At 39.7% G+C, this 12,213-nt stretch overlaps 2 protein-coding genes across 2 annotated transcripts in view; both read left to right on the top strand.

Moving 5' to 3' along the window:
* The window catches only part of LOC123878311 (zinc finger protein 345-like), a 349,298-nt gene that overhangs the window by 141,585 nt on the left and 195,500 nt on the right, over positions 1 to 12,213 (top strand). The gene's annotated exons all lie outside the window — the stretch shown is intronic.
* The window catches only part of LOC123878392 (spectrin beta chain, non-erythrocytic 2), a 117,172-nt gene that overhangs the window by 41,260 nt on the left and 63,699 nt on the right, over positions 1 to 12,213 (top strand). The window contains exons 8-13 of the mRNA XM_045925589.1: positions 1,123 to 1,235; positions 2,054 to 2,241; positions 2,873 to 3,011; positions 3,304 to 3,390; positions 4,220 to 4,350; positions 11,918 to 12,140. Coding sequence (XP_045781545.1) covers positions 1,123 to 1,235; positions 2,054 to 2,241; positions 2,873 to 3,011; positions 3,304 to 3,390; positions 4,220 to 4,350; positions 11,918 to 12,140 — 881 coding nt within the window. The remainder of the gene's footprint in view (positions 1 to 1,122; positions 1,236 to 2,053; positions 2,242 to 2,872; positions 3,012 to 3,303; positions 3,391 to 4,219; positions 4,351 to 11,917; positions 12,141 to 12,213) is intronic.

Below are 12,213 nucleotides of genomic sequence, written 5' to 3' on the forward strand. Positions count from 1 at the left end.
GTATATTGCTGCTTTTTACCAGCAATATACTAAAACTATCTAAAAATTTCAACAAAATCATCATCAACACTTACCATCAGGTGAGATCTCAGTCAAGGGCTAACTTGTACTGGAATAAAAAAAATCAAAATGACCGCCATGCAAATTAAAGTGTTATTACTTGTATTATGGTACGGGACCCTTCGTGAGCGAGTCAGACACGCACTTGACCGAATTTTTCACACTTTTTAAAACACATTACAACAGTATCCTATCAGTATACCTACAAGATAATAGATGGCAGCACATGTATACAAAGTTGCGGCTTAGCTCATAGATTAAGAGTCCTTATGTAGAGTATCCACTATATATTTCGTCGATTTATCGATCAATTTGGAATCTTATTTTTGAATAATCATACTTCTGTAATAGAAGCCAATGATTTGATATATTACATAACTCTAAAATAACTCAAAAATTAGAAAACCCCGACACTAAAACCTCTATAAGAAAACTAGAAAAGAGCATAACTTTCAAACGGCTGAACCGATTTTCTTCGATTAAGAATAAACACCTAAGATTAAGAATAAACACCTTTCAAACAAAAAAAATAATAATTAAAATCGGTTCATTCGTTTAGGAGATACGATGCCACAGACAGATACACAAATGCACACGTCAAACTTATAACACCCCGCTTTTTGGGTCGGGGTTTAAAAATAGTCTGTTTATTTCTTAGTGCGCTCTATACTAGAGGTGCCATTTTTTACTCGACTCGACTGAAGCGAAAGCCACAAAAGGGGGGTTATGTGTTTGACCTGCATGTATGTATATTCGCTGGTTACTACTCAATGGCTCAACAGATTTTGATAAAATATACATCTGTTTTTTTTTTTTGAAAACTTTTGACCCCCAACCCAAAAAGAGGGGTGTTATAAGTTTGACGTGTGTATCTGTGGCACTGTAGCGCCTAAACGATTGAACCGATTTTGATTTAGGTTTTTTTGTTTGAAAGGTGGCTTGATCGAGAGTGTTCTTAGCTATAATCCAAGAAAATCTGTTCAGCCGTTTGAAGATTATTAGAGGTTTTTGTGTCGGGGGTTTTTAAATTTTAGGTTATAAAATCACTTGTTTCTGTTCTAGATGTGGACACCACACGACCGGACGAGAAGTCCGTGATGACGTACGTAGCGAGTTACTATCACACGTTCGCGCGAATGAAGAACGAACAGAAGAGCGGACGACGGATCGCCAATGTGAGTGATCAACTTTAGGGTGACCATCGACACACGTTGAAATCTATAGAGCGCACTTCGAATTTCCGTACCTGAAAAGGAAAAATGGAACCCTTATAGGATCACTTCGTTATCTGTCTGTCTGTCCGTCGTGTCTGTCAAGAAACCTATAGGGTACTTCCGGTTGACCTAGAATCATGAAATTTGGCAGGTAGGTAGGTCTTTTTTTTTTTCTCTCTCGTCTGGCTTTACAAAGATTAGCCAATGTCAAGTTTGTAGTTATTTACAAGTTAAGGGAAACTATATAAGTATGGACTTCGTCTGTACCGGCGCTCGCCGGCATACACGCGGCACCTCCTTAGAGCGCTTCCCAGTTAGTTCCAGCATGGTTCTAGCACCAAGAAACACCAGTGAAACACAAAAATCGGTCACTTTTAACAAAAAGAACACTCCAAAAAGGCACAACACGCGCGCCAGCAAACGCTAACACAGACGAAGGCCCTAGGTAGGTCTTATAGCACAAATACAGAAATAAGTCTGAAAACCGCGAATTTGTGGTTACATCATTTAAAAAAAAAATGTGTTTCAATTTTCAAAGTAAGATAACTATACCAAGTGGGGTATCATATGAAAGGGCTTTACCTGTACATTCTAAAACAGATTTTAATTTATTGTTACGTATAATAGTCTTTGATTTATCGTGCAAAATTTTGGAAAAAATACCCGAGTACGGAACCCTCAGTGCGCGAGTCTGACTCGCACTTGGCCGGTTTTTTTTTTAACTTTTAAATTTTTTGCTGCATGCACTATAGTAATCGTCAATTTTGTACTCGTCGTAGATCATCGGCCAGCTGATGGATTGCGACGGGCGCAAAGCGGAGTACAGCCGCCTGCTGTCCACACTGCTGGAGTGGATCCGGATGAAGATCCAGGAGCTGAACGGCCGCGAGCTGCCCAACTCGCTCGACGGCATCCAGCGCCTGCTGCTGTCCTTCAAGCAGTACCGCACCGTGGAGAAACCGCCCAAGTCAGTACCCTGGATCCTTAAAAATTAAAAGGTTCTACAACCCCCCCTTGGCACCCCTCCACGTGCTCCTGGAGTGTGCAAGCGTGGCAGAACATCGAGAACGCCATCTGGGATCCCCAACCTCACTTCATGAAGCCCTCGGCAACCTGGGCGGTCTACTTGGCTTCTGGAGCGAGCTTGGATGGCTGGAGTGAAGACTTCGGCGGGGAGGGGCAACGCACGCACAACAGACGGAAACGTTTAAGTGCGGAAACCAGCCCAGAGAGAAGAAGAAGAAGAAGAACCCCCCCTTCCTCTATCCTCGTCTACCCCTACATCCCTCTTCCCACAGACTTCCACCGACTTCCACCAACTTCCACCAACCCGCACAACCCACTTAACTATTCAGGGCAATCCAAAAGATTCTAAAAACTTTGAAAATCGCCCAAAGGCCATTAAAACAACTCCTGTGGTGTTCTAGAAAATTGCGAGATTTTCTGAAAGTTTTAAGGAAAAAAAATTAAAATTTTGAGCTCTTAATCTAATTCTCGTTGAAATCTTGCAAACTCAAGTGTTTTTTCGTAGTGTGTGCAATGCCATGTTCAGGAATTATTGCTCCTATCCACTTCTAGATACCTTGTTTTTTTTCCAGATATAAAGAGCGTTCAGAAATCGAAGTTTTATACTTCGACATCAACACAATGAACAAGAGTTTGGTGGGCGAACCCTGGGCGCCGCTGGAAGGACAGCTGCCTCAGGACCTGGAGAGAGCCTGGCAACAGCTGGAACAGGTCAGTCTTAGCTTGTTTAGAAAGTCAGAACCTGGACAGTGACTTGTAGCAGCTGGAACATATTCGTATCACTCCTATGAATGACCCTTATTTTGTGTATCTGTGCTGTTGTGTTTCTCATATATTTTATCATCCTATATTTATTAACTTAAACAATTCAGATTTACTTTCAGAAAAAAAGTTGGCAAGAATTCAGCCTTCATAATATTAAAAATTGTGCTTTTTTGCGACAATCTTTCTGTTAAAATTTTTCCTATTAATATTTCTTTGTACATAATAATGCTTTTTACAGGCGGAGCACGCGCGGGAGTTGGCACTTCGAACAGAATTACTTCGTCAGCAGCGGTTGGAACAGCTGGCGTACAAATTCCATACCAAGGTAAATATTTTGATGTCTACCATATTGTACTGTATTGTGCAGAAAAGTGTTGAAACTGTCAAATATTGCTGGCAAGGTGGCAATAGCTTAACCAGAAACAATATTTGGGTTACGTAATTTCGTAGCATCCAAAATTTCCTTTCCATTGCTTTTTTTAAGCATGATTGTCGTCAAACGCAAGCCTATCAAACAATAAAAATCCGGCCAAATGCGAGTCAGGGTTCCATACTCGGTATTTATCCGACATTTTGCACGATAAATCAAAAAGCGTTTGCATAAAATTAAATAAAAATCTGTTATAGAAGTAACAGATAAAGCCGTTCAGTATGATACCCTACTTGGTATAGTTATCTAATTTTGAAAATACTAATTATTTCTTTATCAACGCATTTTAATCTTTTTTTTTTGTGATATAACCACACTGTTTTCGGATTTTACCCTTTACTTGCGCCATAAGACCTACCTGCCGAATTTTATATTCTAGATCAATGGGAAGTACCCTATAGGTTTACTTGACAGACACGACGGACGGACAGACTGACATAAGACAGACCACAAAGTGATCCTATAAGGGTTCCGTTTTCCTATTGAGGTAGGAAACCCTAAAAATATTTTTTTGTAACTGTTTTTTTCCCAACCCAGGTAAAATGTAATATTCTGACATCACATCTCCACCTGCAAGTGATTACTTGGCTTTAGATATACCATTCATCGTCGGTGAAATGCAATAAGTCACGTCAATTATATTAATGTGACGAAGTGATGCCATAAGGGTTCCCTTTTTCTTTTGAAGTACGGGACCTTTAATAAAAACTGTTCTCTTACACAGTCTGTGCTACGTAAGGGGTACCTCAAAGAGATGATCCAAGTGTTATCAGACCCGCGATACGGCTCCAACGTCGCGCAGGTCGACGCTACCGTCAAGAAACATGAGGCCATCTCCGCTGATATATTAGCGAGGTATGTTATATCGAACTCCAAATTTCTATATTTTTACAATTTTTATGGTAGTGTTTCACCTACACTTCAAGGTAATCACACTAATCACACTATCACACTAATATTATAAAGGCGAAAGTTTGTGTGTATGTGTATGTTTGTTACTCCTTCACGCAAAAACGACTGAACGGATTTGGCTGAATGAATGAATGAATGAATATACTTTTATTGTACACCACAAAATTAGTACAGAAAAACACATACAAAGCTCAACAAAATATAGGTACAATTTGGCGGCCTTATCGCTACCTAGCGATCTCTTCCAGGCAACCAAAATGGTCCAAAGGATATAGCTATAGATATTAGAGGTAGGTGGTGTAAGTATACATTTACATTTATATATAATATTAGAATAAATAAATATATAAATAAATAAATAAATACATAGAAACATGTTAAAATTTAAATAATGTACTAAATAATAAAATACATAATATAGACTAAAAAAATAATAATAAATAAATATGATATATAGATAAATAATAAATCCTCAAACTATTATTAAGACTAGTAAAATATGTTCCAATAAATCCGATAATGCTAAAGTGATAGTGACAAATAGTGATCTTTCACCAGCCTCTTAAAGATATTGATGGACTTAGCCTCCCTGATTACGAGAGGCAAGGCATTCCACAATTTAATAGATTGAACTGTGAAGGATTTATTGAAAAAGGAAGAAGAATGTGAAGGCGTCCTTAAAATAAGCTTCCTAGAGGTGCGGAGAACTTGTCCCGGACGCGCTGCAAATTCAAATTTCTCCTTCAAGTAAGGAGGAGAAGAAGGGTGAAACAATACACAGTACAGAATAGAAAGGATATGTAAGTTCCGGCGAAGTCGGATGGGTAACCACTTGAGACGAGACCGAAAATGAGACACATGGTCATATTTGCGCAACCCAAATATGAACCGAATACTAGTGTTTTGAAGTCTCTCAAGCTTGTTTAACTGATCTTCTGTTAAGTTAATATAACTTGCGTCGGCATAATCAAGGATAGGAAGAAGTAAAGTCTGTGCTAACATAATTTTAGTAGGAATTGGAAGAAATGATTGTAGACGACGCAAAGAGCTCAGAGATGCAAAAGTCTTCCTGCTAATCTGTTTTAAGTGATTCGTCCAACCTAAATTGCAATCCATATGTATCCCCAGATTTTTAACGGAATCACAATATGGGATGACAATACCATTGTACTCGATGGGAGGAAGCGTAAACCAATCAATTTTTGAGATAAGGTTCCGACTGCCAATAATTATAGCCTGAGATTTGATCGGATTAACATTGAGGCCATAAAATCGACTCCACTCCAGAATTAGCTCCAGATCATTATTTATTTGAGTAACGGCTGCCGGAAGGTCCACAAGAGTTGCCTGGGTGTAAATTTGGACGTCATCTGCATACATGTGGTACAGAGAAGATAGTTTTTGAGTTAAAGAATTAATGAAAATAGAAAAGAGTAATGGTGACAACACGCCACCCTGAGGCACACCAGCAGTGATATCGCACCAAGACGAATGAGTTTCCTCGACACGAATACGCTGCTGGCGACCGCTTAGGTAACTATGCATCCAGTCAGTTGCTGATGGAGATAAGTTAAGAGAACGCAACATACTCACAAGTATATCATGGTCCACAGTGTTAAAAGCATTACTGAAATCGAGCAAAGTCAATACTGTGAGTTGTTGATTATCCATGCCCCAGCGAATGTCATCAGTAACTTTAATCAGAGCAGTAGCCGTACTATGTCCAGAACGGAAACCAGATTGGAAAGGGTTAAATAGGCAGTGACTATTCAGGAAAAGGTTAAGTTGATAGTGAATTAACTTTTCAAGGACTTTGGAAAGAAACGGTAAGATGGAAATGGGACGGAAATCGGAAAAATAAAATTTGGAATGGAGATAAATAATATCCAGGATTAGCGCATGTGCTACTTTTTATCCAGGAAAATCAAAGAGTTTACACGGGATTTCGAAAAACCTAAATCCACACGGACGAAGTCGTGGGCATCAGCTAGTTTCTAAATAATTTTTAAATACATTTCAAAAATTGCGAAACCGTCAGGAATCGAACCTGCGTTTTCTGAGGTTAGTAGCGATGCCGTAGCTTAATGGTTAGAGCGAACCCAGAAGACGTAGGTTCGATTCCTGCCGGTTTCGCAATTTTTGGGTCTGCGCGTCTCAGTTGAGACTGCGAGCCGCACGCGCCGCGACCCTTCTGGACCGCTCTGAGGACCGCAGCGAGCCAAGTCCCTATGAAAAAGGACACCGAATGGGTTAGAAACTAGTTTAATTTATGCCCAAAGACCCTGCTGAGGGGGCCGCTTGTATAGGATGCCAGAGCTCATATCACCTAGCATGCGTTGGTATACAAGATAAGAATAAGATCGTAGCAGGTTGGGCATGCCCCGAGTGTAAAGTGTAAAGCTAAAGTTCCAAGGAAAAATAACGATGACACACCGATTAAAATCAGCTCGGAGCGTGATTTGGCTTGTGCGGCCGACCAAAGTCCATGCATGTCGCCTAATGACACCGCGCATGACATTACGGCTGATGTCTCGGTGGCCGAAGAATTAAAGTTGTTTCGTGAAGTACTTAGGGAGGAATTGAGTAGCTTGCGTAATGAGATGCAGGGGATCAAGCGGGAACTATCTAATGTCTCATCCTCATTGCTGCAATGTAATAAGCGAATTGACGACTTAGAATCCAGCGTTACTCGTGTGGAAAAGCAATTTAGCAAGCGAATTGATGACCTGGAGTCCAGAATTGTCTCGGTAGAAAGCCAACCAAAAGAGCGAAACGGCACCGATTCTACGGCTGTGGAGGCAATGATTGGACAATTAAAAGCTGAGCTCAACGACCGCGACCAGGAACTTCTGCTGAACGATGTTGATATCACGGGTATCCCAGAGGAGAAGGGGGAGAACGTGCTCCATGTCACAACGCTGGTCGCGGCCAAAATAGGTATCACACTAAAGGAAAGTGACATAGTACGAGCTGAGCGGGTGGGCCCCGTGCGTGCAGGCCGCGACGCGCGTGGAGGCCGCGACGAAGTGACCGCGCGCCCGATCGTCGTGCGACTGGCGAGGCGCGCGCTGCGTGATGACTTGCTGCGAGCGGCCCGAGTGCGCAGAGAGGCCACCACAGCTGACCTGAGCCTCCCCGGTCCTGTGCGACGTTTTTACATCAATGAACGCCTGACGAAAAATAATAGACAACTGTTTAATAAAGCGCGAGCTGCAGCTAAGAGTTGTAAATGGAAATTTATATGGAGTCGAGACGGACGTATCTACGCGAGAAAAAACGAAGGACAATCTGGAGTGCGGATTAGGTCAGATCAGGACATTTTGCGTATTTTTGGTTCAGAAAATATTGGTCCAAATGTTTAATCAGTGTATTTGTGATAGTGTCATGCCACAAAAAAACTACAGCAAACGATTAAGTGTATATCAAGAAAAATGCGCTAATAGAATAAGTAAGGAAATGGTTACGTGTATATATGCTAAAGGTTATAATAATATAATGAAAGTAATTGTAATTTTATATGTTTCCCTTCCAGCTTGCAGTAATTATATTAAGTCCATTGTTGTGAGTTTTAGTAGGAATTCTAATTACTCAATCCGTCCAGAGCGAGGCTGCCATAGTTCAATAGGTGCCAATAAAATTACACCTCATACGGTCTATAACTGTATAGTACTAATACAGGTATCGCAGGCTCATACTAAATGGTTATTCTTTTTAGTATCAGGTTCTCAATACATATTGTTTTTTATTTTTGGTTGTTTTTCTTTAACCACTCATGGGTACTGAGAAATATCTAAAGCTAGGTTTGTTGAATGTACGATCACTTAACACGGGGAGGGCTGAATTATTAGAATCTATGCAGAAATATGAGCCTGATATCTTAGCACTAAATGAAACTTGGTTACGATGCGGAGAAAATACGGATGCATTCCATATCCCGGGGTACACATTTAAGCATGTTCCTAGAACGACTGGGAAAAGAGGAGGCGGAGTTGGTTTTTACATAAGAAAAGGAATTAAGGTACGGGTGATTCAGCAGCCACAGACAGAACTTGAACAGTTGTGGATAGAAGTAAGAATAAAAGGAAGTCATATAGCTGTTGGAACCGCCTATAGACCTGAATATCAGTTTGTAAATAAATCCATAGAAGAGCTTAGCGAGACACTGAGTGCCTTATCTGCCTACAGTTTTCAGTGTCTGCTGATGGATTTCAATGTAAACCTGAAAGATAAAGACAGCAAAAATGCCCAAGAGTTCTTGAGTTTCCTGGAACAACAAAATTACTCTCAACTAGTCCAAGAGCCAACAAGAGTTACTGAAACGACTTCATCGCTTATAGATCTAATTATAACAGATGCTCCAACACGCTGTAAAAATGTAAAGGTTATTCATAATACTTGCCTGAGTGATCATGCCCTCGTGACTGCAGAATTTAATATAAAAAAACCAAAGGTACAGGCACAGTACGTGAGGAGGAGGTGCTTAAATAAAATTAACGTGGAACTTTTTGAGAAAGACCTTAACGCCATACCTTGGGATGATATAATGTGTTTGGATGATGTAAATGCAATGGTCGAACAGTTTAACAATCACATATTAGAGCTTTTTGGCAAACATGCACCTGTAGTGTGCATTAAAACTAAGGAGAAGCCTCACCCTTGGATAACAGACGTTATTAAAATTATGATGAATTTGAGAGATGACGCATTAAAAAAAGCGCACAAATACAATGAGGAATCGAACTGGTCATATTATAGAAACCTTAGAAATTACACAAACGCGAGCATTAAAAGGGAGCAAACTGCCTATTTCACGTTTTATGTCAATAATAATTTAAAAAAGCCGAATAAAATGTGGTATCACTTTAAAAAGATCTCCCCGTTTGGTCATAAAACCCCGTCTCATATACCAGAACACTTAAAAATTCCTAATAGAATAAATGATCACTTTTTAACATTACCTGGTGGCACTACAGTCCCACCAGAGATAGTAAAGAAATTTACAGAAAATAGGTGTACGGACAATGTGTTCTCTTTACAGGTATGCTCGCAAAAGGAAGTTCTTAAGATAATTAAAGGCATAACAACTAATTCGGCAGGTCATGATGACATCTCGGTTAGCATGCTCAAATTAACTTTACCGCGGACTCTGCCAATAATCACTTACATACTAAATACCTCTATTTCCAAAAATGTTTTTCCTGATCGGTGGAAACTAGCCAAGGTTGTACCGCTCCCAAAATCTGCAACTGTTTCAGACTACAAAGATCTAAGACCAATTAGTATACTACCAGTTATGTCAAAGATCATTGAAAAACTGGTATGTAGCCAACTCTCTAGGTATCTAGAAACAAATAACTTGCTTCCAGCGGTACAATCAGGGTTTAGAAAGGGCCACGGGACGGCAACGGCTTTAACATCAGTCACAGACGACATACTATCTGCATCTGACAGAGGGGAGGGTACCATACTAATACTGCTAGATTTCTCTAGAGCATTTGATTGTATAGATGTTGAACTTATGTTAGCCAAGTTGCGATATTATGGTGTCGATTCGAATGCATGTACTTGGTTTAGCTCGTTCCTCCGTTGCAGGAAACAGTATGTGGTAGTTGACGAAGACGTGAAAGTACCGTTGTTATCTCAGGTAAACACTGTTCCACGGGGTACTCCACAAGGGTCGAGCCTTAGCCCTTTACTATTTATAATTTATACTGCCGATATTATCCAGAATATACGACACTGCCATGCCCACCTATATGCTGATGACACTCAAATTTACTACCATTTTAACCCGGAACGCACAGCAGAAGCGGCAGAATTAATAAATAAGGACTTGGATTATATTTCTAAATGGTCGGAGGAAAATAGACTAGTTCTTAACGCCAAAAAGACGAATTTTATGGTGTTGGGAAGTAAGCATCAGAGAGCTATCATAAAAGGGAGAAAACCAAATATAGCTATAAAAGGCGAGCCTATTGATAATGTGGCTATCGCAAGAAACTTAGGGCTATATATGGATGAAGACCTAAGATTCATTGAACATCTTAACACTAAGATAAGGAACGCTTTCTACAAGCTAAAAGTACTATACGGTGTAAGGCGTTTTTTGACGGTCGGAGTCCGGCGGATACTCGTGGAATCTCTTATTTTGTCAGCTTTTAATTATTGTGATACTATATACGGACCGAGACTGCTCAAAAAGACTGAAAAGGCCGTTCAACGCATACAGAATGCATGCATTAGATTCTGCTTTGATGTTCCAAGGAGAGGCCATATTACACCTGTTATCAATAGCCATAAAATCCTTAGTATGAAGTCACGTAGGAACTTACACATTGCAATGTTGATTCACAGAGTAATATTTAACAAGCGACCGCCGTACTTATATGACAGACTACACTGGCGAGTTGACAGAGGCACGACTCGATTTCAGCAAAAAAAGAAGCTGGCTATACCCACTCATAAAAAGGCAGGATTCAGGGGCTGTTTCCGTTTTGCTGCAGCTAAGGTTTGGAACGATCTCCCGCCTCCGCTTCGGGAATGGAATTATCCTACTAGCGAGATCACAATAAAAAAGAAATTAAGGAATTTTTATTTAAATGACCAGATCGAGGCAGCTAAATTTATTTACACCTAACTTACTTATTTACACGTCTTAATAATGAAATTAAGGCTAGATATGCTAAATATTCTATCCTAGTCTTATTTATATACATATATCTGACTAGTGCATAATGTAAATAATTTTAGTTATATAATACATAGATACTTGATTAATTGGAACCATACTATTATTATTGTTGTCTATAATACTACTATTTAAGTTATTAATAATATTATTCGTTAGGCCTAGCTGGGAAGGGACATCTTGTTTAGATCTTATCTTGTTTAGTTTTTATTTTCATTTTTTTTTTGCTTGTAATGTGTATGTGTGTGCTTTTTTCTCCTTTTCATTTTTCTTTCTACTGTACGGTTTTTAAGGTTCTTTTTGGGTTGTACTGTATTCATTTTAATATTGATCAATAAGCAGGGAACGCAACGGGCGCGGTGCGTTTTTATTTTATTAATCAATATTTTTTGGAGCAAACTGAAAACCAGCGCTGAGCATTGTCATCAATGCTCGGCCATGCTGAGTTTGCGGCCTATTGCTATTGTTAGTTTTTTTTTTATAGATTTAATTTACTTATAACATATGTATGTTTGTCACTAGCAATAAGTAAGCAATAAAGCCTATTTATTATTATTATTATTATTATTAGTCTGGCTTAGATCGACTAAATACAGGAGTTTAGCAGTTACATTCTATATTAAATACATAGACTGCTAAAATCATAACCCTTCCTTTCGGCTTTGCCACAGTCAGGTAAAAAGCACATATGATCTTCACAGCGCCAATCTAGCCCATCTGAAGAATTTTAATTATCATTGTATTGATTGCCCTCAGTGTAACTGTGGTATGCAGGTACTGGACCTTCAAGACCTGACTCCCTCATAATCCATTTTTTTTCAGAACCGAACGTTTCGAAGACCTATCAGCTATGGCTGCTGAATTGGTGAAAGAGAACTACCACGGTGCTGAAACAGTCTCTCGAACAGAACAAGCGGTCTTACAACGCTGGAAGGAACTGCTGGAACTGCTGGAAAGGCACAGGAGTTCGCTTGCCAAGTTGGCACACCTGATGTCTTTGCTAAGAGAAGCAGATGCTGTCGCACATACCTTAGGGGAGATGAAGGTAATTATTTTTAAAGAGCGTCTTTCTCACTCTCTCTTGGATCAGAATGTGTTTATATATTTCTGCTCCTAAA

The sequence above is a fragment of the Maniola jurtina genome, chromosome 26, assembly GCF_905333055.1.
Source record: "Maniola jurtina chromosome 26, ilManJurt1.1, whole genome shotgun sequence".
In the NCBI taxonomy this organism is placed as follows: domain Eukaryota; kingdom Metazoa; phylum Arthropoda; class Insecta; order Lepidoptera; family Nymphalidae; genus Maniola; species Maniola jurtina.